The following is a 27,742-nucleotide window of genomic DNA, read 5'->3' as shown; positions in this document are numbered from 1 at the left end:
AACCAGTTATAAAAATGATTGTTTGCATTATAAATACATTGCTTTTCCATAACTAAATTTTAGTTGACTTTTCAGTATCATTGTCAAAGACCTCAAAAACATTTTTCACTTATAAGTGTTTTAAAAGTTATAGATACACTTTGGAAATCAGACCCAAGACTAATAATAAATGTATGCCAAATTATTCACCAGTGAAATACAGTACCAGCCTTACATCAGTCACAAAAGTTATATTCTACTTTAAAAGCCTCTTCTGAACAAAGAAGTATTGTTTATTTCCCTTCAAAGGTAATCCTCGGTGCCAAATCATTGGTAATAAAAGTCTTCTGCAATCAGGAAAAGAAAAAATTTAAAAATTTAGTTGGTTTCCTTCTCTCAATTCTACTAATATAATTCAAATTCTTTAATTAAATTCATTCAACTTAAATCACCAACATTAGGGCACAGAAAGATTTAATTCAGAATAATTTACTTCAGAAGTTTTCTACTGATTTCCCTTTTTGCTGGGGGAAAACTTTCTAAAGGACAAGAATATAAGCAGCTGTATTTCTGATACTAGTTGGCTCCGAGAAAGTACTTTTGATGGCTTAAACAACCTATTTTCAGGAATGTGTAGCTCGACGTTATCAGAAATGATCAGAGTGGTACCACGCAGCTGTAATCTGAGTCCTGTTTTATGAACAAGGGAATACAAACAAGACAAGCAGCTGGAGCAGCCTCACAGTCACTGATGCACATCTTTCTCCCTAAAGCTATGAAGGCCATTTTGTCAAGCAGGATGAAACAGAACAAAAGTGGCTCTGAAAGTAATGTTATAGGCATTCAGATAACTACAGATAGATGTACAGCTAAAATTACCAATTAGTTTACCAATTGGCTGCAACGGATTCGATTGGTTTGTAATTAATTCTAGTTACTGGCGCAGAGAGCAGGATGGTTGGCGCCATCCCTTTGTCCTCCTGACACATAATACTAGTGCACAGGCCCTTGAGCCCAGGACATCAATACAGCTCTCCAGTGCAGCTACAGGAATAAGTACAGTGGTGGACCCCTGTAGTGTTAAAGGGGTGGAAACTTGCATCACATGAGAAAAAAGTAGAGAAGTTGGTGACAAAAGGGGATCTTTATGAAAGAGCTTTACCAAACTAGAAACAGATTTTAAACAGCTTAATTTTTAAAGAACGTTACCTAGTTTTTTTTTAGCTACTACTGGATAAATAGTTCAAAAAGAAATCATTTGAAAACAAAATGGCAAATAAACCGTTTTCAAGACTGTCTAGCTAATAGTATCGTTCCTCGTCATCTTGAACCCTCAATCACTCATTTTCTTTCAAATGTCTCCCCTTATTTTCAATACAAGCTACCTGGAAAAGGGATGCAGAATATATTCACCAACTAAAAAACATATAAATGATAATCACTAATGCAAACCATTCATCTACATTTTAATCTATTACCACTATCTCTGTGGGCAAATAAAATTTGCACTTGCCTGGGTAGCGATACAAATATTTTACTGCAATGGCTAACTTCATCCACATCCTAATTTTTTTCCTTTTCTTAATCTTAACTCATTTGCAAGTTGGCTTGACTAGATGCTTTTCTGGTATTTCCCACTCAGAGAAAAATTGGAGACCTACTGCAACTAAGAATAAGTAGTCAAAGCCACAACAAATAAAATTTTAAAAGACTCAAAATAAGCATGTCACATTCTAATTCCCTAGAGATGCCTGCATGCTTACCTCCAAATAACAATTTAAGGCATTTCTTGTGCCTGGAATATTCTCCCAATACCAAATTATATGCTTATATTCAGGCCTTAGGGTCCTAGGCCCTTATCTAATCCAATTTCTTCATTTATGAACACAAAAGTTCAGTAAGGTTTAGTGATTTTTCTTTTTCCAAAGTCACACAACTAGCTTAGAGGAAGTACTAGAATGGTTCCTTCCCATTATAATCCCTATTCTCCCTTCAAGGGACAGCACTAATACCACATACACAAACTCTTCCATGATCCTACAGTCAGAAATTATCTCTCCTTCAGTAAACAGCCAAACATTATGAAGTGTAATAACCAATGTTTACGCATATTCAAAACTCACAAGTACTATATAAATGAAAGCCTTTTCTCTCTCAAACCATTTATATTTGTAATAAGATATCTCACTTTCGAATTTACTGCTAAGAAAAACAATAAGATATTTTCCTTAAAATCTTAACCTTCACTGACAGGCACCATGCGTGGAAGATGAAACTTATGCCAAACACTTAAGTGGATTGTCCTTTTTCCTCCGCATTTAAATATCAAATTGTTTTACTAATCCAGAGGAGTAATATAACAGAATTATAACCATTGCTACTATGCCTAGTGATCTGAGAACCAAGAAGTTCTATGTTCTGTGTTACAGTCATTATCTGGTCAATTTCTATCATTTTCAAATTAACAGTAAAGAACTAAAAATATTTAAAAACAGAATTCCTCAATAAAAAGTGTAAAAAACTCAAGACAATATCCAGAGAAGGAACAGCATGGATGTTCCCGCCTAAAAGAAAGCCTTTAAATAAATAAAAAAGAAAAATACTTGATGTGCTTGATTCAAAGCATTTTTATTATACTTTTTTCAGGTTCGTGAATAGCACCCAAAACAGTGTGTGCTGTAATATATACTCAATAAACTGTGGTTGAATGAAAGACAAATTCATCCGAGCTCCAGTCCTTAGCTCTGTTGTTAATGCATTATTTAATCTCACTTAGCATTTTAGTTTCCTCTTTCTTTTTTGTGACAAAGGCACTTCTACTGGGCCTCATCACCTTGAAAGGAGACTGGCCAACTAAGCCTTTGGCCTGGGATGGATATCTAGGACAGCCCTTTCTAACTTTTCAGGGAGGAAGTGAAATTTCCCAGTCTATATCATCATCCTTCTATGGTCTTTGTCATCCATGTTAAAGCAGAAAAGTTTATGTGAAATATCTTTTTCAGATCACAGTCATCTTTAAGAATTTTCTAAACATTATGGAGTCTCTGGAACCCTGCCAGCTCACTGGTTAAGAGCTCGGTTGCTAACCAAAACGTGAGCAGTTCGAACCCACCAGCCACTCCTTGGAAACCTTATGGGGCAGTTCTACTCTGTCCTTTACAGTCGCTATGAGTCGGAATCAACTGGACAGCAAAGGATTTGGTTTCCTTTGGTTTATGGACCCTCTATCCAAAATAATATACAACAATAAAATAATTCTGCAGTATCTTCAGATGGTTCACACTGAATCAGGATACACACTGGTCCAAGAACTCCAGGTTAAGAATCCCAGCTCTAGAGACTGAGTAACAAACATCCTATTTAGATTTTTTCTTCAGACCTATTTTTTTTCCCGTATTTGCTTCTAAGAAGTTTCTCAATCCCTCAAATACATATCCCATCAAAAGGACAAAAACAGCTACACTACAGAAACAGTTGTCCTGACATATGACATACCTATACCTAAAACCCTTATACCTTTGAAATCCCAAACAATTGCTTTGTCCACAATAACAAGAAATACAAATTGAAACAGAGGTTTCAGAAAACTGAAATGGCAGTTTCCTCAGATGCACAGTTATTTAATCTTAATATGAAGATATCACAATGTTTAAGACAACAGTGTCCAAATTGTATTTATCTGGACTTCTCCAAAACTCAGGTCTAAGAATGAAATGGATGAAAAGGCCTGCTCAGAAAAAAAAAAAAAAAAGAGGCCCCCAAAATACAAAAACGCCACCCTGGATTTGACAAAAAAAAAATCAGGTGGTGCTGAATTTCACTCTCCATTTACTACTCTTGCCCCAAATTGATCTGAACAAACACCCACTTTCCAATATCCTACCCACTTTCCTCTCTTCATCTAAAAGCTACAGATAACCTATGCCTGCTGCTGAGACCAAAGCCAACAAAGCGTCAGGACAGAAGTTATTTCACCCTGTTGCATTATCCCAGTTCCCAAATGAGAAATACTTTTTTTTTTTTTAATTTTTTAATTGTGCTTTAAGTAAAAGTTTAAGATTCAAGTCAGTTTCTCATATAAAATTTATACACACACTGTTACGTGACCCTAGTTGCTCTGCCTATAACGTGACAGCACACTCCTCCTCTCCACTCTGTATCTCCCGTGTCCATTCAACAAGCTCTTGTCCCCCTCTTGCTTCTCATCTCACCTCCGGACAGGAGCTGCCCACTTATTTTCATGTGCTTATATAAGCTAAGAAGCACACACCTCACCAGTATCATTTTATGTCTTCTACACTAGTCTAATCTTTGTCTCAAGAGTTGCCTTCTGGAATGGTTTTAGTTTTGGGGTAACAGAGATTCCAGGAGCCATGTCCTCTGAGGTCCCTCCAGTCTTAGTCAGTCCATTGAGTCTGGTCTTTTTACTGGAATTTGAGTTCTGCACCCTGCTTTTCTCCTGCTCCACCAGGAACTCTCTGTTGTGTTCCCTGTCAGGGCACTTTTGGTGGCCCCCAGGCCACATCTAGTTCTTCGGTCTCAGGCTGAAGGAGCCTCTGGTTTATGTGGCCCTTTGTGTCTCTTAGGCTCATACTTTCCTTGTGTCTTTGCTATTCTTCATTCCCTTTGCTCCAGGTGAGTTGGGACCAATTGATATATCTTAGATGGCCACTCACTACCTTTTAAGACCCCAGACGCCACTCACCAAAGTGGGATGCAGAACATTTTCTTAATAAACTTTGTTATGCCAATTGACCTAGATGTCCCCTGAAACCATGGTCCCCAGACCCCTACCCCTGCTACTCTGTCCCTCGAAGTGTTTGGTTGTGTTCAGGAAACTTCTTAGCTTTTGGTTTAGTCCAGTTTTGTTGACTTCCCCTGTATTGTGTGTTGTCCATCCCTTCACCTAAAATAATTCTTCTCTAGGTCTAGTTAGTGAATACCCCTCTCTCTCTCACTCCCCACCCTCATAGCAATCAGGCAATGTTTTCTTATGTGTTTAAACCATTTCTTGAGTTCTTATAGTGGTCTCATACAATATTTCTCTCTTTGCGACTCACTCATTTCACTCAGCATAATGCCTTCCAGATTCATCCATGTTCTGAGATGTTTCACGACTTCATCGTTGTTGTTTATCATTATGTAGTATTCCATTGTGTGAATATACCATAATTTGTTTACCCATTCGTCCACTGATGGGCACCTAGGTTGTTTCTATCTTCTTCCTATTGTAAACAGTGCTGCAATGAACATGGGTGTGCATATATCTTCTCATGCGAGAGCTCTTATTTCTCTAGGATATAGTCCAGGGAGTGGGACTGCTGGATTATATGGTAGTTCTGTTTCTAGCTTTTTAAGTGAGTGCCAAATCAATTTACAAGATGGTTATACCATTTTACATGCCCACCAGCAGTGTAAAAGTGATCCAGTCTCTCCACAACCTCTCCAAAATTTATTGTGTTTTTTTGAATTAATGCTAGCCTTGTTGGGGTGAGATGGTATCTCACCGTAGTTTTGATTTGCATTTCTCTAATGGCTAATGGAAACCCTGGTGGCGTAGTAGTTAAGTACTACAGCTGCTAACCAAGAGGTCAGCAGTTCGAATCCGCCAGGCGCTCCTTGGAAACCCTACAAGGCAGCTCTACTCTGTCCTATAGGGTCGCTATGAGTCAGTATCGACTCGACAACAGTGGGTGGTGGGTTAGTGGCTAATATCATGGGCATTTCCTGATGTATCTGGTAGCTGCCTGAATGGCTTCTCTGGTGAAGTGACTGTTCACATCCTTTGCCTATTTTTTAATTTGGTTGTCTTTTTGTTGTTGAGGTTTTGCACTATCTTGTAGATTTTAGAGATTAGACACTGATTGGATTTGTCATAGCCAAAATTTTTTCCCAGTCTGTAGGTTGTTGTTCTATTCTCTTGGTGAAGTCTTTGGATGAGCATAAGTTTTTGATATTTAGGAGCTTCCAGTTATCTAGCTTCTTTTCTAGTGTTTGTGCATTGTTAGTACTGTTCTGTATACCGTTTATGCAATATATTAGGGCTCCTGGTGTTGTGCCTATTTTTTCTTCCATGATCTTTATCGTTTTAGATTTTATATTTAGGTCTTTGACACATTTTGAGTTATTTTTTGTGCATGGTGTGAGGTACAGGTCATCTTTTATTTTTTCACAGATAGATAACCAGTTATGCCAGCACCATTTGTTAAAGAGACTATTTTTTCCCCAGACTTTGGGCTTTTGTCAAATATCTGCTGCTCATAAGTGGATGAGCTGACCTCTGGATTCTCAATTCTTTTGCATAGGTCTATGTATCCGTTGTTGTATCAGTACCAGGCTGTTCTGACTACTGTGAGAGTATGACAGGTTCTAAAATCAGGTAGTGTGAGGCCTCCTACTTTGTTCTTCTTCCTCAATAATGCTTCACTTATCCGGGGCCTCGTCCCTTTCCACAAGAAGGTGGTTATTTGTTTCTCCGGCTCATTAAAAAATGCCTTTGGAATCTGGATCGGGATTGTACTGTATCTATAGATCGTTTCAGGTAGAATAGACATTTACACACTGTTGAGTCTTCCTATCCATGAGCAAGGTGTGTTTTTCCACTTACGCAGGTCTCTTTTAGTTTCTTGTAGTAGTGTCGTGTAGTTTTCTTTGTATAGGTCTTTTACGTCTCTGCTTAGATTTCTTCCTAAATATTTTATCTTCTTGGGGGCTACTATAAACGGTGTTGATTTTGTGATTTCCTCTTCAAAGTTCTCTTTGTTGGTGTAGAGGAATCCAACTGATCTTTGTATTTGTATGTTTATCTTGTATCTGGTTATACTGCTGAACTCTTCTCTTAATTCCAGTGGTTTTCTTCTAGATTCTTCAAGTTTTTCTGTGTATAAGATCATATCATCTGCAAACAGAGACACTTTTACTTCTTCCTTACCAATTTGGATGCCCTTTATTTCTTTTTCTAGCCTAACTGCTCTGGTCAGGACCGCCAGCAAAATGCTTAGTAAAAGTGGTGATAAAGGGTATCCTTATCTGGTTGCCATTCTCAAAAAGGGAATGCTCACTCAGAGGGAAACATCTTTTAGACGTGATTTCTACACAATCCACCTTTGCTGCTACAGAATTTTTCTTCTTGAACGTTTCTAAAAGTTTAAACCAATCATTTATTTCTTTATATCGCCTTGACTTCCTCTACATATGAACGATCTATGACTACATTATTTAGTCTCTCTTTTTTGTTCTAATGTTGTCATCTTTTACATAATAACATCTCTGTTTCCCTGTTTTCCGCGCTTTATCTTTGATTTATTTCTGTGATTTCCCTACCTGGGTTGATATCTGGTTGCTCTGTCCTGTGTTCTAGTCTTGGGTTGTTATGTGATGTTACTGATTTTCTAACCAGAGGATTCCTTTTAGTATTCTTATAATAATGAAACCCTAAGAATTACGTGAGACTCTACCAAAAGGAACAAACTACTAGTGATGGTAGTACCAGAAGAGGGGGGTGACAGAAATACAGAGAGAACTGTTAAAGATTTGTTGGCAGAAAACTTCCCTGATATCATGAAAGATGAAAAGATATCTATCCAAGATGATCATTGAACCCCACACAAGGTAGATCCCAAAAGGATTACCTTTATAATTATAATATAACCAAGACATATTATAATCAAACTTGCCAAAATCAAAGATAAAGGATAGTCAATAAGACTAAGCTCGGACTACTCACCAGAAACCACACAGGCAAGAAGGCAATGGGATGACATATATAAAGCCTTGAAGGAAAAAAATCCCCAGCCAAGAATTATATATCCAGCAAAACTGTCTCTCAAATATGATGGTGCTATTAGGCCATTTACAGATAAACAGAAGTTTAGGGAATTTGCAAAAAACCAAACCAAAGCTACAAAAAATACTTAAGAGAATCCTCTGGTTAGAAAATCAATAACATCAGATAACAACCCAAGACTTGAACATAGGACAGAGCAATCAGACATCAAACCAGATAGGGAAGTCACAAAAATAAATCAAAGTGAAAATACTGAAACTAGGGGAACAGAGACGTCAATATGTAAAACATGACAACATTAAAACAAAAAAGATGGACTAAAAAATGTAGTCATAGATCTTTCATATGAAGAGAAAGTCAAGGCGATATAAAGAAATAAGAGATTGGTTTAAACTTAGAAAAACAGGGGTAAACGTTAACGTAACCACAAAGGAAACTAACAATCCTACACATCAAAATAAAAAACAAGAAAAACATAAAGACTCAGCAAATACAAAATCAACAATGAAAAAGATGAAAAAAAAAATACATAAAGAAAAATGACTGAGCATAGAAAATTAAGGGGCACAAGGAAACTGTCGACAACACACAAAAATAAGACATCAAAATGACAACAATAAACTCATACCTATCAATAATTACACTGAAAGTAAATGGACTAAGTGCACCAATAAAGAGACAGAAAGTGGCAGAGTGGATTAAAAAACATGATCCGTCTATATGCTGCCCACAAGAGACACACCTTGCACTTAAAGACACAAACTAAAACTCAAAGGATGGAAAAAAAATATATCAAGCAAACAACAATCACAAAAGAGCAGATGTGGCAATATTAATCTCTCACGAAATAGACTTTAAAGTAAAATCCACCACAAACGATAAGGACACTATACAATAATTAAAGGGACAATAAACCAGAAGGATATAACCATATTAAATATTTATGCACCCAACGACAGGGCTCCAAAATACATAAAACAAACTCTAACGGCACTGAAAACAGAGACAGACAGATCCACAATGATAGTAGGAGACTTCAACACACCACTTTCGGTGAAGGACAGAACATCCAGAAAGAAGTTCACGAAAGACACAGAAGATCTAAATGTCACAATCAGCCAGCTTGACCTCAAAGACATACACAGAACACCTCACCCAACAGCAGCCAAGTATACTTTCTTTTCCAACACACATGGAACCTTCTCTAGAATAGACCACATATTAGGCCATAAAGCAATCCTTAACATAATCCAAAACATCAAAATATTACAAAGCATCTTTTCTGACCATAAAGCCATAAAAGTAGAAATCAGTAACAGACAAAGCAAGCAAAAAAAAATCAAACACATGGAAACTGAACACCTTGCTCAAAAACTACTGGGTTATAGAAGAAATTAAGCACAAAATAAAGACATTCACAGAATCAAATGAGAATGAAAACACATCCTCTCAGAACCTTTGGGACACAGCAAAAGCAGTGCTCAGAGGTAAATTTACAGCAATAAATGCACATGTCCAAAAAGAAAGGACCAATATCAAAACATTAACCCTACAACTCGAACAAACAAGAGAACAGGAAAAGAACCTCTCAGGCACCAAAAGAAAGCAAATAATAAAAAATAGAGCAGAATTAAATAAATACAGGAAAATAACTGAAAAGAGTTAACAAGACCAAAAGCTGGTTCTTTGAAAAGATCAACAAACTCAACAAACCACTGGCCAAACTGACAAAAGAAAAACAGGAGTGGAAGCAAATAACCCGAATAAAAAATGAGATGGCCGATATCCCAACAGACTAAATGAAATTAAAACAATCATAACAGAATACTATGAAAAACTATACTCTAACAAATTTGAAAACCTAGAGTAAAATGGACAAATTTCTAGCAACACACTGCCTACCTAAACTAACACAAACAGAGGCAGAACTAAATAAACCTAGAACAAAAGAAGAGATTGAAAAGACAATTAAAAACTCCCAACACAAAAAAGCCCAGGCCCTGGCGGTCACTGGAGAAGTCTACCAAACTTTCAGAGAAGAGTTAACACCACTTCTACTAAAGGTATTTTAGAGCATAGAGAGAGACGGAATACTCCCAAACTCATTCTATAAAGCCAGCATAACCCTGATACCAAAACCAGGTAAAGACACCACAAAAAAAGAAAATTACAGACTAATATCTCTCAGAACATAGACGTAAAAATCCTCTACAAAATTCTACCCAACACAATTCAATAATATATATATTAAAAAAAATTCACCATGACCAAATGGGATTCATACCAGGTATGCAGGGATGGTTCAACATTAGAAAAACAATCAGGATACAGGCTGAAATCATTCCCCTTGAGAAGAGGAACAAGACAAGGATGCCCTTTATTACCACTCCTATTTAATAGTGTGTTCACAGTCCTAGCCAGAGCAGTAAGGCAAGAAACAGAAATAAAGTGCATCCCAAATTGGTAATGAAGAAGCTAAACTCTCCCTATTTGCAGAAGATATGATACTATACTTATAAAACACAAAACACTCCATGAGAAAACTACCAGGATTAACAGAAATATTCAGCACAGTAGCAGCACAGCAGATAAACATACAAAACTCAGTTGGATTCCTATACAACAACAAAGAGAACAACGAAAAGGAAATCACAAGAACAATATGATTTATAACACTCCCTAAAAAATAAAATATTGGGAATAAATCTAACCAGATACGTAAGAGACCTATACAAAGAAAACTACAAAACACTACTGCAAGAAGCCAAAAGAGATCTACATAAATGGAAAAACATACCACGGTCATGGATAAGTAGACTCAACATTGGGAAGATAACAATTCTACCCAAAGCAATTTACAAATACAATGCAAAACTAATCCGAATACCAACAACATGTTTTAAAGAGATGGAAAAACTTATTATTTACTTTATATGGAAAGGGAAGAAGCCTCGGACAAGTAAAGCACTATTGAAGAAGAAGAATAAAGTAGGAGGACTCACACTACCTGACCTCAGAACCTACTATACAGCTGCAGTAGTCAAAACAGCCTGGTAATGATACCACAACAGATACATTGACCAATGGAAGAGAACTGAGAACCCAGGTGTAAATCCAACCACCTATGGTCACCTGATCTTTGACGAGGGCCCAAAGTTCATCAGCTGAGGAAATGCATCTTTTTAACAAATGTTCCTGGGAAAACTGGATGTCCAACTGCAAAAAAACAAAACAGGGCCCATATCTCACACCACACACAAAAACTAATTCAAAATGGATCAAACACCCAAATATAAAACTATAAAGATCATAGAAGAAAAAATAGGATCAACAATAGAGGCGGCAATGCATGGCATTAACAGGATACAAACCACAACTAACAACATACAAACTCCAGAAGATAAGCTAGATAACTGGGATCTTCTAAAAATTAAACACTTATGCTCATCAAAAGACTTCACCAAAAGACGAAAAAGAGAATCTACAGACTGGGAAAAAAAATTTTGGCTATCACAAATCTGACAAGTGTCTAATCTCTAAAACCTACAGGAAAATCCAACACCTCTACAACAAAAAGACAAATGATCCAATTAAAAATGGGCAAAGGAAATAACCGACACTTTACAAAGTAGACACTCAATTGGCTAGCAGGCACTTGAGGAAATGCTCACAATTGCTAGCCATTAGAAGAATGCCAATCAAAGCCACAACGAGATATCATCTCACCCCAGCATTATTGGCACAAACCAAAAAAAAACAGAAAATAACAAATGTTGCAGAGGCTGAGGGGAGGATGGAACTGTTAAGCACTGTTGGTGGGAATGCAAAACGGTACCACCATTCTGGAAAACAATATGGTGCTTCCTCAGAAAACTTGAACTAGAAATACCATAACATCCAGCAATCCCACTCCTAGAGAAATAAGAGCCATTACACGAATAGACATATACACATCCATGTTCATTACAGCATTGTTCACAATAGCAAAAAGATGGAAACAACCTAGATGTCTATGAACAGAATGAATGGATGAACCAACTATGGTACATACACACGATGGACTACTATGCAGTGATAAAGAACAATGATGAATCTGAGAAGCATTTCACAACACCGATGAATCTGGAGGGCATTAGGCTGAGTGAAGTAACTCAGCCACAAATGAACAAATGTTGCATAAGACCACTACTATAAAAACTCATGAAAAGGTTTACACACAGAAAGAAACAGTCTTTGATGGTTAGGAGGGAGGGGAGAGGTGGGATGGAAAAACACTAAATAGACAATAGATAAGTGGTAACTTTGGTGAAGGGTAAGACAGTACCTAACACTGGAGAAGCCAGCAGAACTTATACAAGGCAAGGTCAAGGAAATGACATAGACACATCCAAACTCCCTGAATGACTGAATTTTTGGGCTGAGGGCTGTGGGGACCATGGTCTTGGGGAACATCAAACTCTACTGGCGTAACAAGGTTTATAAAGAAATTATTCCACATTCTACTTTGGTAAGTAGCGTCCAGGGTCTTAAAAGTCTGTGAGCAGCCATCTAGAATACTCCACTGGTCTCACCCCTTCAGGAGCAAGGGAGAATGAAGAAAACTAAAGACACAAGGGAAAGATTAGTCCAAAGGACTAACAGACCACAACTACCAAAGCCTCCACCAGACTGAGTCCAGTATAACTAGATGGTACAAGACTACCACCACCAACTGCTCTGACCAGGATCACAATAGAGGGTCCCAGAGAGAGTTTGAGAAAAATGTAGAACAAAATTATAACTCCCCAAAAAAGACCAGACTTACTGGTCTGACAGACACTGGAGAGACCTGAGAGTATGGCTCCTGGACACGCTTTTACCTCAGTAATGAAGTCACTCCTAAGGTTTACCCTTCATCCAAACATTACACAGACCCATAAAACAAAATGAAACTAAAGGGGCACATCATCCCAGGAGCAAGGACTTGAAAGCAGGAGGGGACAGGGGAGCTGGTAATAGCGAAACCAAGGTTCAGAAGGGAGAGTGTTGTCATGTCGTGGGGTTGTTAACCAGTGTCATAAAACAATATGTGTACTAACTGTTTAATGAGAAGCTAGTTTGTTCTGCAAACCCTCATCTAAAGTACATTAAAAGGGGAGGCAGAGCCAAGATGGTGGAATAGACAGGCTTCCAGCGAGCCCTCTTTACAACAAAGACCCAAAGAAACAAGTGAAATGAGTATATCTGTGACAAGCTGGGAGCCCTAAGTTTTAAAGGCAAGCTTAGAAAATGAACTAATGGGCAGGGGAGGAAGAGAACATTCACAAGCGGACAGGAGTTACTGCACCTGAATCATGAGGAGCCCTCAAGCACCATTCCCGGAGTGTCCGTGGCAGGCTGGTACTAGCGTTCGGCGGCAGTTTCCTCAGGGAGGAGCAGACAGCCGCACAGCCTACTCACACCTCCAGAACCTGAGAAAAACGGCGCTCTCAGCAAAAGCTAAGTACTTGCATATATTTTACCGTGCCACCCCACCCCCAAGCCAGCTTCAGCGTCTGAATTCCCTGGGCCTGAGATAGGCACTGTTGAGCACCTAGAGCCATCCTCCCAGCATTGGAAAAGGAAAAAAAATTGCATTTAGAGAAAAAGATAATTTGCCAACTTCACTTACTGGGGGAGCTCAGGACGAAAGCAGCTCCTGTCCCAGCATAAAGGGTCCGTGGACATACAGCACCCTTCCCTTCTTCATGGACCTGTGGGGGCCTATTTCGGAAGACTAGTCCCTTGTTGGCATACTCCAACCATTTCAGCTGTGCAGTGAAAAGGTGGGTGTTTGATGTTTGACACTACTTTGCCTTTTAAACAAGGTCCTCGCCTACCCACATCAGGAACCTAAAGACTGGTAGCTCCACTCAGGTCACCCAGCCACCCACAACAGGGGTCCAAGGATAACTGGGACCTCCCAATCCTTACAATGAAAAACTTTGGGCATCCATGATCCCTCTGCAGAACCCACCCACCTGCAAGCTCTAGGGAACAGGGACACGCTCTCCTCAGAGGCACTCGGGGGTAGGTTTTCAGCCCCCTGCCTTGTTCAGAGCATGACCCCCTGTTGCAATCAGATACCAGTACATACACCAATCACCCCTGCCCCTCTAAGATTGTAGGACAGAGCCTATGCCACACACTTGATGACGAGCTACCTGGACACCTGAGCTGAATTCACACAAGAAACGTGAATGGACTCCTAGACTGACATACCTGATAACAGCTCTAGCCAGCTGGGGACAGGAAGCCAGAGCTCCAAAGGCAAAAATAATCCACCTACCTCATTCAAGCTGCCCATTTGGGTGTATCAAAACAAAGCAAGAAGCTATGACACAGTAAGCAAGCATAAACTAATACAATAACTTATAGATGGCTTGAAGACAACAGGCAATATCCAGTCACATAAAGAAACATACCCTGATCACCTCAACAAGCTTTCAAAACAAAGAATCCAGGGTCCTCTAGATGAATCTAAAGTGCATTCCCAGAATTACCAGAGGCAGAATACAAAAGTTTAATATGCAGAACCCTTCAAGGCATCAGGAAGGAAATGAGGCAATACGCAGAACAAGACAATGAACACACAGATAGAGCAAATGAAGAAATCAGAAAGATTACTGAGGAACATAATGAAAAATTTCATAAGCTGGAAAAATGCATAGACAGATAGCAATAAGAAATTCAGAAGATTAACAAAAAAATTACAGAATTAGGAAACTCAACAGTAAGTCAGAGGAGAAGAACTGGAAGAACTGAGCAAGTAGAAGCCAGAATTTCTGAACTTGAAGATAAATCGCTTGGCACTAATATATTTGAAGAAAAATCAGATAAAAGAATTAAAAGAAATAAAAAAAACCCTTAAGAATCATATGGGACTCTATCAAGAGAAATAACCTACGAGTGATTGGAGTACCAGAACAGGCAGGGATAACAGAAAATACAGAGAAAATTGCTGAACATTTGTTGGTAGAAAACTTCCCTGATATCGTGAAAGATAAGAAGATATCTATCCAAGATGCTCATCAAACTCCACATAAGGTAGATCTGAAAAGTCACCAAGACATATTATAATCAAGCTTGCCAAAACCAAAGATAAAGAGAGACTTTAAGAGCAGCTAGAGATAAACGAAAAGTCACCTACAAAGGAGATCCAGTAAGAATAAGCTCGGACTACTCGGCAGAAACCATGCGGGCAAGAGGGCAATGGGATGACATATTTAAAAAATTGAAGGATAAAAATTGCCAGCCAAGAATCATATATCCAGCAAAACTGTCTCTTAAATATGAAGGTGATATTCAGACATTTCAAGATAAACAGAAGTTTAGGGAATTCATAAAAACCAAACCAAAACTATAAGAAACACTAAAGGGAGTTCTTTGGTTAGAAAATCAATAATATCAGATATCAACTAAAGACTAGAAAACTGGGCAGAGCAACCAGAAGTCAACCCAGACAGGGAAATCAAAAAACAAAGCCAGATTATAAAAAAAAAAAGCTGAAAACAGGGTAACAGCGATGTTATTATATAAAAGAAGACAACATTAAAACAATAAAGAGGGACTAAGAAATGTAATAATACACCTTCCATATGGAGAGGAAGATACGGCGATACAAATAAATAAAAGTTAGGTTTAACTTTTAAAAACAGGGATAAATGATAAGGTAACCACAAAGGAGACAAACTACCCTACTCAATATAAAACACAAGAAAAAGACACAGACTCAGCAGAAACAAAATCAACAATAACAAATAAGAGGAAGGGACAATACATAATCTACTCAGTGCATAAAATTAAGTGGCAAAAAGAAACTGTCAACAACACACAAAAAAAGACATCAAAATGATAGCACTAAATTCATACCTAGCCATAATTATGCTGAATGTAAACAGACTAAATGCACCAATAAAGAGACAGAAAGTGGCAGAATGGATTAAAAAACAAGATCCGTCTATATGGTGCCTACAAGAGACACACCTCAGACTTAGACACACAAACTAAAACTCAAAGGATGGAAAAAAATACATACCGTGCAAACAAAAATCAAAACACAGCAGGAGTGGCAATATTAATTTCTGAAAAAAAAAGACTTTAAAGTAAAATCTACCACAAAGGATAAGGAAGGATACTATACAATGATTAAAGGGACAGTACACCAAGTAGATATAACCATATTAAATATTTATGCACCCAATGACAGGGCTGCAAGATACATAAAACAAACTCTACCAGCATTGAAAAGTCAGAGAGACAGCTCCACAATAATAGTAGGAGACTTCAACACACCACTTTCAGTGTAGGACAGGACATCCAGAAAGAAGCTCAATAAAGACACGGAAGATCTAAATGCCACAACCAACCAACTTGACCTCATACACATATACAGAACACTCCACCCAACAGAAACCAAGTATACTCTCTTTTCTAGTGCACATGAAACATTCTCTAGAATAGACCACATAATAGGTCATAAAGCAAGCCTTAGCAGAATCCAAAACACTGAAATATTACAAAGCATCTACTCTGACCATGAAGCCATAAAAGTAGAAATCAATACCAGAAAAAACAGGGAAAGAAATCAAACACTTGGAAACTGAACAATACACTGCTCAAAAAAGACTGGATTATACAAGGCATTAAGTATGGAATAAAGAAATTCAGAGAATCCAATGACAATGAAAATACTTTCTATCAGAACCTTTGGGACGCAGCGAAAGCAGTGGTCAGAAGTCAACTTATACCAATAAATGCACATATACAAAAAGAATAAAGGGCCAAAATCAAACAATTATCCCTACAACTTGAACAAACAGAAAGAGAGCAACAAAAGAAACATTCAGGCACCAGAAGAAAACAAACAATAAAAATTAGAGCTGAACTAAATGAAATAGAAAACAGAAAAACAATTGAAAGAATTATCAAGACCAAAAGCTCCTTCTTTGAAAAAATCAACAAAATTGATAAACCGTTGGCCAAACTGACAAAAGAAAAACAGGAGTGAAAGCAAATAACCCAAATAAGAAATGAAATAGGCGATTTTATAACAGACCCAACTGAAATTAAAATCATATCAGATTACTATGAAAAACTGTACTCTAACAAATTTGAAAACATAGAAGAAAGATTTTCTGGAAACACATTACCTACCTAAACTAACACAAACAGAAACAGAACAACTAAACAGACCCATAACAAAAGAAGAGATTGAAAAGGTAATCAAAAAACTCCCAACAAAAAAAAAAGCCCTGGCCCAGACGGCGTCACTGCAGAGTTCTACCAAACTTTCAGAGAAGAGTTAACACCACTACTACTAAAGGTATTTCAGTGCATAGAAAAGGACAGAATACTACCAAATTCATTCCATGAAGCCAGCATATCCCTGATACCAAAACCAGGTAAAGACTCCACAAAAAAAGAAAACTACAGACCTATATCCCTCATGAACTTAGATGCAGAAATCCTCAACAAAATTCTAGCCAATAGAATTCAACACCATATCAAAAAAATAATTCACCGCGACCAAGTGGGATTCATACCAGGTATGCAGGGATGGTTCCACATTAGAAAAACAATTAAAGTAATCCATCTCATAAATAAAACAGAAGAATCACATGATTTTATCAATTGATACAGTAAAGGCATTTGACAAAGTTCAACACCCATTCATGATAAAAGCTCTCAGCAATACAGGAATAGAAGGAAAATTCCTCACCATAATAAAGGGCATTTATACAAAGTCAACAGCAAACATCATCCTAAATGGAGAGAGCCTAAAAGCATTCCCCCTGAGAACAGGAACAAGACAAGGATGCCCTTTATCACCGCTTTCATTCAACATTGTGCTGGACGTCCTAGTCAAAGCAATTAGGCTAGATAAAGAAATAAAGGGCATCCTGATTGGCAAGGAAGAAGTAAAATTATCTGTTTGCAGATGACATGATCTTATACAAAGAAAACCCTAAGGAATCCTCAAGGAAACTACGGAAACTAATAAAAGAGTTCAGCAGAGTATCGGGATACAAGATAAACATACAAAAATCAGTTGGATTCCTCTACACCAACAAAAAGAACATCGAAGAGGAAATCACCAAATCAATACCATGTACAGTAGCCCCCAAGAAGATAAAAAACTTAGCAATAAATCTTACCGGAGATGTAAAAGGCTTATACAAAGAAAACTACAAGACACTTCTGCAAGAAACCAAGTAAGACGTACATAACTAGAAAAAAAATACCTTGCTCATGGATAGGAAGGCTTAACATTATAAAAATGTCTAGATGGTGCCCGGCTACAACCGATGACTGCGCTGACAGGGAATACAACAGAGAATCCCTGAGGGAGCAGGAGAGCAGTGGGATGCAGACGCCAAATTCTCATAAAAGGACCAGACTTAATGGTCTGACTGAGACTAGAAGGACCCCCGTGGTCATGGCTCCCAGACCTTCTGTTGGCCCAGGACAGGAGCCTTTCCCGAAACCATCTCTTCAGACATAGATTGGACTGGACAATGGGTAGGAGAGGGATGTTGGTGAGGAGTGAACTTCTTGGATCAGGTGGACACTTGAGTCTATGTTGGCATCTCCTGCCTGGAGGGGAGATGAGAGGGTAGAGGGGGTTAGAAGCTGGGGAAATGGACACAAAAAGAAAGAGTGGAGGGAAAGAGTGGGCTGTCTCATTAGAGGGAGAGTAATTGGGAGTATGGTTTTACAGGTTTTAGTAAGGTGTATATAAGTTTTTGTGTGAGAGACTGACTTGATTTGTAAACTTACACTTAAAGCACGATGAAAATTACAAAAAAAATTAAGGAAAAAATAAATAAATATAAAGTACAATAAAAAAGAAAGAAAAACAATCAACGCAGTCCCTCACATAAATAAAACAAAAGGAACACATGATCTTATCAATTGATGTAGAAATGGCATTTGACAAAGTTCAATACACATTCATGATAAAAACTACCAGCAAAATAGGAATAGAAGGGAAATTCCTCACCATAATAAAGAGCATTTATACAAAGCCAAGAGCCAACTTCATCCCAAATGGAGAGAGTTTGAAAGCATTCCCCTCGAGAATGGGAACAGGACAAGGATGCCTTTTATCACCATTCTCATTCAACATTGTGCTGGAGGTCCTATCCAGAGAAATTAGGCTAGAAAAAGAAATAAAAGGCAGTCAAATTGGTAAGGAAGAAGTAAAAGTATCTATATTTGCAGCTGATACGATCTTATACACAGGAAACCCCAAAGAATCCACAAGAAAAATACTGGAACTAACAGAAAAGTTCAGCAAAGTATCAGGATACAAGACAAACATACAAAAATCACTTGGATTCCCCTACACCAACAAAGAGAACTTCAAAGACGAAATCAAATCAATGTCGTTTACACTAGCCCCAAGAAGATAAAATATTTAGGGATAAATCTAACCAGAGACGAAAAAGACATACACAAAGAAAACTACAAGACGCTACTGCAAGAAACCAAAAGAGACCTACATAAGTGCAAAAAACATACCTTGCTCATGGATAGGAAGACTCAACATTTTGAAAATGTCTATTCTTCCCAATGTGATCTACAGATAAAATGCAATCCCAATCCAAACTCCAATGTCATTTTTTAAAGAGACGGAGAAACAAATCACCAACTTCATATGGAAAGAGAAGTGGTCCCTGATAAGTAAAGCATCACTGGAGCACACAACAAAGTAGGAGGCCTCACACGACCCGATTTTAGAACCTATCATACCACCATGGTAGTCAAAACAGCATGGTACTGGTACAACAACAGATACATAATCCCATGCAAAAGAATTGAGAATCCAGAGGTCAATTCATCCACTTATGAACAGCTAATATTTGACAAAGTCCCAAAGTCTCTTTAATAAACAGTGCTGGCATAACTGGATAACCATCTGCCAAAAAAATGAAAACAAGACCCGTATTTCACACCATGCATGAAAACTCAAAATGAATCAAAGACATAAATATAAAATCTAAAACTATAAAGATCATGGAAGAAAAACAGGGACAATGCTAGGAGCCCTAATACGTGGCATAAACAGAATACAAAACATTACTAACAATGCACAAACACCAGAAGAGAAACTAGACTATTTAGAGTTCCTAAAAGTCAAACACATTCATCAAAAGAGTAAAAAGATAACCTACAGACTGGGAAAAAAATTTTGGCTACAACAAATCCGACCAACATCTAATCTCTAAAATCTACAAGATGCTGCAAAACCTCAACAATAAAAAGACAAATAACTCAATTAAAAAATGGGCAAAGGATATGAGCAGGCACTTCATCAAAGAAGACATTCAGGCGGCTACCAGATACATGAGAAATGCTCACAATCATTAGCCGTTAGTGAAATGCAAATCAAAACTACAATGAGATACCATCTCACTCCAACAAGGCTAGCATTAATCCAAAAAACACAAAATAAAAAATGTTGGAGAGGTTGTAGAGAGACTGGAACACATACACACTGCTGGTGTGTATGTAAAATGGTACAACCACTTTGGAAATGGATTTGGTGCTTCCTTAAAAAGCTAGAAACAGAACTACCATACAATCCAGCAATCCCACTCCTTGGAATGTATCCTAGAAAAATAAGAGCCCTCACATGAATAGATTCATGCACTCACATTCACTACATCACTGTTTACAATAACAAAACGACAGAAACAACCTAGTTGCCCATCGACCAATGAATGCATAAACAAATTATTGTATATTCACACAATGGAATATTATGCAACAATAAAGAACAAGGATGAATCTGCAAAACATCTCAGAACATGGATGAATCTGGAAGGCGTTATATGCTGAGTGAAATTAGTGAGTTGCAAAAGGAGAAAAATTGAGACTACTATTATAAGAACTCAAGAAATGGTTTAAACACAGAAGAAAACATTCTTTGATGGTTATGAGAGTGGAGCAAGAGGGAGAGGGATATTCACTAACTAGGTAGTAGATGAGAATTATCTTAGGTGAAGGAAAGGACAACACACAATACAGGGGAAGTCAGCACAACTGGACTAAACCAAAAGTTACGAAGTTTCCTGAACACAACCAAACACTTTGAGGGACTTAGTAGCAGGGGCAGAGGTCTGGAGACCATGGTTTCAGGGGACATTTAGGTCAACTGGCCTAAATAAAGTTTATTAAGAAAATGTTCTGCATCCCACTTTGGTGAGTGGCGTCTGGGGTGTCCATCTAAGATGTATCAATTGGTCCCAACGTGCCTGGAGCAAAAGGGAATGAAGAACACCAAAGACACAAGGAAAATATGAGCCCAAGAGGCAGAAAGAGCTATATAAACCAGAAACTCCATCAGTCAGAGACCAGAAGAACTAGATGGTGCCTGGCTACCACCAAAGACCACCCTGACAGGGAACATGACAGAGTCCTTGATGCAGCAGGAGAAAAACAGGGTGCAGAACTCAAATTCTAGTAAAATGACCAGACTTAATGGTCTGACTGAGACTGGAGAGACCCCGGAAGACATGGCCCCCGGACTCTCTGTTAGCCCAGAACTGAACCCATTCCCGAAGCCAACTCTTCAGACAAAGACTAGACTGGTCTATATCTGGAGGCAAGATGAGAAGGCAGAGGGAGACAGTAGCTGGCTGAATGGACACAGGGAATACAGGGGGAGAGGAGGAGTGTGCTATCTCATTAGGGAGCAACTAGGAGTACATAAGCAAGATGTATATAAAGTTTTTGTATGAGAGACTGATTTGATTTGTAAACTTTCAGTTAAAGCACAATAAAAAAAAAAAAGTGAAAAAAAAAATCAATCTCCCCCTAGCTTACCCTCTTGCCCACCTTATAAGGGACCGGGGAAGTGTAGAGGTAAAGGTTATAGTTGGCTAGAGTGCCACGTCTTGGCAAGGGATGCAGTGAAGTAGCTGATGTCATAACAGGCACTTCTTCAATCTCAAAAAATGAGGAATTTAGCCTCTTTTGATCAAAGAGGTGGGCTCTGGTCAGCAATTCTAGGCAAACAGGAAAGGTACTTTCCATTATCACGTTACTCGTACCATGTGAGTTACATAATGCAGGTGTCACTACATTTTACAGATGAGGCACAGAACTAAACTGTGATCATTTAACTAAGGCTAAAATAAAGTAGTGATAAATCCTGTCAGTGCATCCTCAAAACAAGGGTTGAATCAACCTGCAAAACGAGGAAATTTCCCTGGGTTATATATCTCACGAAAGTAATCGCCAAATGAGACAATGGATGGAAGTGCTTTGATGACTGGAATAGAGAAGAGAATAGAGAAACAAAAAGGAACTCTAAATATGTGCCTGGAATGTGCCTGGACCAATTGCTAAATCTTTCTGCATTTCCACCTGTGAGTCCTGGAGATGGTGAAGGGGAGAGTTTAGTATAAAAATAAATTTTAAGCTCCCAATTTTATATTTCAGCATAAGTCTTTTAGCATTTCGGCATAGTACAAAGAAAGGAGAACATTTTCTACTCCACCAACTCTGTCAAAACCTTCTCTATCCTTCTAATTACAACTTATACACCAAACTTCTGCAACTAAGCTTTCACACATCTTTGGTTGAATGAGTGAGAGAGGCAGAAATAAAAGCCACACTGCGTTATACCAATTTTGACTTGCTGGAAATGCCGTGGCAGAGACAGGTACAATCATTTCTCGTCACCACAGAGACAAGACTGCAATTGGCCAGTTTCTCAGCTATGAAGAAGTACACATTTTACAAATAAGATTCATTTCTTCAACCAGTCTTTTTCTACTTTTAGCCACAATCTCGAGGATTCCACAAGGCTGACCCAGAGATTTTCCTGCATGCTCACTTTACAGAAGAAACTTTAACCCCAAATTAAGCCCAGTAGCAGTTTCTACCATAACAAGCTAATCATTATACTCCAAGGATCTGATTTTGCTTAAAAATGTTTTTCTTGACCTCACCGAAAGAGTAAAGACCATCTACAGATTGGAAAAAAATTCTCAGCTATGATATTTCCGACCAACGCCTGATCTCTAAAATCTATATGATTCTGTTTAAACTCAACCACAAAAAGACAAACAACCCAATTAAAAATTGGGCAAAGGATATGAACATGTACTTCACTAAAGAAGATATTTAGGTGGCTAACAGATACATGAGAAAATGCTCTTGATCGTTAGCCATTAGAGAAATGCAAATTAAAACTACAATGACATTCCATCTCACTCCAACAAGGCTGGCATTAATCCAAAAAAACACAAAATAATAAAAGTTGGAGAGGCTGTGGAGAGATTGGAACTCTTATACACTGCTGGTGGGAATGTAAAATGGTACAACCACTTTGGAAATCTATCTGGCGTTTCCTTAAAAAGTTAGAAATAGAACTATCATAGAACCCAGAAATCCCACTCCTCAGAATATATCCTAGAGAAATAAGAGCCTTTACACGAACAGATATATCCACACCCATGTTCATTGCAGCACTGTTTACAATAGCAAAAAGATGGCAGCAACCAAGGTGTCCATCAACGGATGAATGGATAAATAAATTATGGTATATTCACACAATGGAATACTACGCATCGATAAAGAACAGTGAGGAATCTGTGAAACATTTCACAATATGGAGAAACCTGGAAGGCATTATGCTGAGTGAAATTAGTCAGATGCAAAAGGACAAATATTGTATAAGACCACTATTATAAGATCTTGAGAAATAGTTTAAACTGAGAAGAACACATTCTTTTGAGGTTATGAAAGGGGGGAGGGAGGGGGTGGGAGAGGGTTATTTACTGATTAGATAGTATATGAGAACTACTTTAGGTGAAGGGAAGGACAACACTCAATATAGGGAAGGTCAGCTCAACTGGACTGGACCAAAAGCAAAGAAGTTTCCTGAATAAACTGAATGCTTTGAAGGTCAGCAGAGCAAGGGCGGGGGTTTGGGGACTACGGCTTCAGGGGACATCTAAGTTAACTGGCATAATAAAATCTATTCAGAAAACATTCTGCATCCCACTTTGAAGTGTGGCGTCTGGAGTCTTAAATGCTAACAACCGGCCATCTAAGATGCATCAATGAGTCTCAACCCACCTGGATCAAAGGAGAATGAAGAACACCAAGGTCACAAGGCAATTATGAACCCAAGAGACAGAAAGGGGCACATGGACTAGAGACTACATCATCCTGAGACCAGAAGAACTAGATGGTGCCTGGCTACAACCGATGACTGCCCTGACAGGGAACACAACAGAGAACCCCTGAGGGAGCAGGAAAACAGTGGGATGCAAGCCCCAAATTCTCATAAAAAGACCCGACTTAATGGTCTGACTAAGACTAGAAGAATCCCAACAGTCATGGTCCCCAAACCCCCTGTTGGCCCAGGACAGGAACCATTCCTGAAGACAACTCATCAGACATGGATCAGACTGGACAACGGGCTGGAGAGAGATGCTGATGAGGAGTGAGCTACTTGTATTAGGTGGACACTTGAGACTACATTGGCATCTCCTGTCTAGAGGGGAGATGGGAGGGTACAGGGGGTTAGAAACTGGCAAAACGGTCACGAAAGGAGACTGAAAGGAGGGAGGGGGCTGACTCATTAGGCGGAGAGTAAGTGGGAGTATGTAGTAAGGTGTATATAAGGTTTATATGTGAGAGACTGACTTGATTTGTAAACTTTCACTTAAAGCACAATAAAAATTATTTTAAAAAGCAAAAAGTTTTTCTTAAAACAAAAAAAGTTTTTACATGCTGATAATAACAATAATAACTGTGACAACCAAACCATGAATTTGGATGATTTCAATTCCTGTTCATTCTGAAAACTGTAGTCTAAACCTAATTTGGCTGGTTCCAGTTCAAAAGGAAATGCAACCGCTGTCTCAGTATGTAAGATTTCTGTGAACTTTTACATATTTCAAAGGGTAAATAATCATTTCCAGGGTTCTGAACCATGTTCAATGTAGAAACAGAAGTCACCTCTTTAATATTTCTATGAAGATATACCACTCTGGTTAGTCTCAAAATAATTTTATTCAGTAGAAAGTAGCATAGTATACAATTAGTATTTACTAAAAGGTCAGACTTTTCAGTGAAATTTCAGAGACAGGCTATGCTATGTCTGTTTAATATCGTATTTCAAACACAAGGTTATCTAAAATTAGAAAACACACCTTACAATGACATCGCAATCCCACCCAAGACTGTTTATGGTTGGCAATCAATCTCACTTTTCCCTGACCAGAGTGAATTAGGAGAGTGATAACTATCTCTATGGAAAGAGAGTAACGTCCAGTTAAAGACATTAAACATGAAACCAAAGAACGTGAAAATCTCACTAGGGCCACCTACAGCACCAATGGAGAATGTAGATAAAAGACATTTAAAAAATAATTACATAAATGTGTGTATACATACAGGGAGCCCTGGTGGCTCAGTGGTGAAAGAGCTCAGCTACTAACCAAAAGGTCAGCATTTCAAGTCCACCAGCTGCTCCCTGGAAACCCTATGGAACAGTTCTAATCTGTCCTATAGGGTCGCTATGAGTTGGAATTGACTCAACAGCAAGGGATTTGGTATACATATACGTATATGTCATGGATTGAACTGTGTCCCCTAAAAATATGTGTCAACTTGGTTAGGCCATGATTCCCAGTATTGTGTGATTGTCCTCCATTTTGTGATTGTAATTTTATGTTAAAGAGGATTAGGGTAAGATTCTAACACCCATACTAAGGCCACATCCCTGATCCAATGTAAAGAGAATTTCCCTGGAGCGTGGCCTGAACTACCTTTTATCTTATGAGAGATAAAAGGAAAGGGAAGCAAGCAAAGAGGCAGACCTCACACCACCAAGAAAGCAGTGCTGGGAGCAGAGTGCGTCTTTTGGACTCATAGTCCCTTTAAGGAGAAGCTCCTAGTCCGGGGGAACGTTGGTGAGAAGGCCAACAGAAAGAGAAACCCTTGTCCTGGGGCTGACACCCCGAATTTGGACTTTTAGCCTACTTTACTGTGAGGAAATAAACTTCTCTTTGTTAAAGCCATCCACTTGTGGTATTTCTGTTACAGCAGCACTAGTTAACTAAGACAATATAACTATAATTATACATACACATCCCTTCGGTTCCTTGTCCAGTGCTATGTATCAAGATGAATAAAGACAGCATTCCATCATATCTTTCACTGAATATAAAAGCACATAATTAGGTAATTAAAAAAAAAAAAAAAACAGGACGACCCTTCAAGAAAAGTCTGAAACATAGTGCTGACCTCAGCATCCTGATCAAAAGCAGTTTCTACAGGAGGTAATGACATAAAAAGTATAGAGAATTTATTAACACTAGTAAAAGTATGGTAAATAACTCAAGTGTAGCAAAAATTGGAAAATTTGACTTAAAATGGATTTCAAGGCTCAAAGAAACTCTTACCTTACATTCCACCACACTCTGATCTGATTCACAAGTTACATAGATTTCATCAACTGCTCGACGAAGATTGTCAAAAAGAAATGCCCAGTATCGAGCTCTTAGATCAATTTTCCGAGGATGCCTTGTTTTAGTGGGACTTTTATCAAAGTGTTTATCTCCAGCTGCAGACAACGTTATTTTACAGTCTACTGCAGTGTTCTGCTGGAATAAAATAAAACATGAAAAAATATAAATAAAAAACCCTCAAGGGATTGGATTTTTTTATAAAGCACATTTTTCTCAACATAAGTACTTTCAAACAAGACATTCTTCCTTCCAGCTTATATTATATCACACTGAATTCATCAAAACAAAGCTTCTCACCTTAAACAAAAGGGGCGGTTCATAAGATCAATTGTTAGTTCAGGCACATTTTACTGAAGATTAGGATGACTTCAATAGTGACAGACCCTTAGCTAAAAAAGAAGCACTAAAGTCCCTCCAGATTTACTGCAACACATATAAGACACACTTATATACATTCGCAAGTAATAAATACCAATTCTAACATTTTGAAATTATTTATATATTCTTTTCATTTAGAAAAACCATATATAATAATATTCAGTTACTTAATCTTATCTTAGACCATTTTTCTGCTAAGAGTAAAAATTAACATGTAGATAGGAAACAATTTACTAGAAAAGAATACTGAAAGAATAAAACCAAACACCAGTGATAAAGGTAATTGCTCTTCCCATCCATGTATATAATACATGGCTCCTAACCAAGCTGGGCTTTGCTTAAACGAATTGCATTAGTACTCATTCTCATGATGTTCAAAAATATCAGACAACTGATATTTTTGCAATCTGCTTCGCAGTTATAATCATTCTGCTTTTTATTGTCTTACCATATCATTTTGGTATTATACCTTGCTTTAACATTTTATTGTTTCCTTGTGCACCTAAACCCCTGGTTTTTTATGCAAGTTATTGAAGTAATTTACTCTTTAAATAATATTTACTGCCTTTCAGTTAGTTTTGTTGTATCAATTAGGTTTCCTTACTTGGTAACCAAGTTTTATACTATGAAATTCTTAAGTTTCATTTTTCTGTCCTTGATGATTTCAACTAGCACATGGAAAGATAACACTTTTGTGAGGTTAGCACCAACAGTAGCCAGTGCTGGTAACATGACCGAATGTTGGATCAGCCATCCCACCCCAACAGCTGTACATGAAAATGTAGATCCATTAGCATTCCCTGTACTAAACTACAGTTCTGTACCCCAAGCTACCATTAACCTTAATATCATCTTTAAGCAAGCCATTCGTGTCAAACTGCGGCATCCCTTTGGATTAACAGCCAAACTTTAAGTGCCACGCTTCAATTTGACCCAACTCTTAACCTTAACATGCACTATGAGATGCATTTGAAGTGGTGGCCTTATTTAGCAAGCTGAATTATGGGGGTTCCACCCACAGAGAAATTCCTAGATACTATGACTTTCCTCATTGCCTAAGAAATGGTAGTTCAAAAGTTCCTTTTTG

At 38.1% G+C, this 27,742-nt stretch overlaps 1 protein-coding gene across 13 annotated transcripts in view; it reads right to left on the bottom strand.

Moving 5' to 3' along the window:
• SCAPER (S-phase cyclin A associated protein in the ER) overlaps window positions 1-27,742 on the bottom strand; it is a 495,697-nt gene that overhangs the window by 404,477 nt on the left and 63,478 nt on the right. For 9 of the 13 annotated variants that reach the window (XM_049852841.1, XM_049852843.1, XM_049852837.1 and 6 more), the window contains one exon: window positions 26,212-26,412. In XM_049852841.1, coding sequence (XP_049708798.1) covers window positions 26,212-26,412 — 201 coding nt within the window. Of the gene's footprint in view, window positions 1-13,091; window positions 15,341-26,211; window positions 26,413-27,742 lie in introns of those variants that run through there. The other 4 variants (XM_049852838.1, XM_049852840.1, XM_049852848.1 and 1 more) reach the window with 3 other exon arrangements.

Source organism: Elephas maximus, chromosome 13, assembly GCF_024166365.1.
Source record: "Elephas maximus indicus isolate mEleMax1 chromosome 13, mEleMax1 primary haplotype, whole genome shotgun sequence".
In the NCBI taxonomy this organism is placed as follows: domain Eukaryota; kingdom Metazoa; phylum Chordata; class Mammalia; order Proboscidea; family Elephantidae; genus Elephas; species Elephas maximus.
Note: the sequence above shows the minus strand (reverse complement) of the source record. Positions and strands in the feature narration are given on the sequence as shown.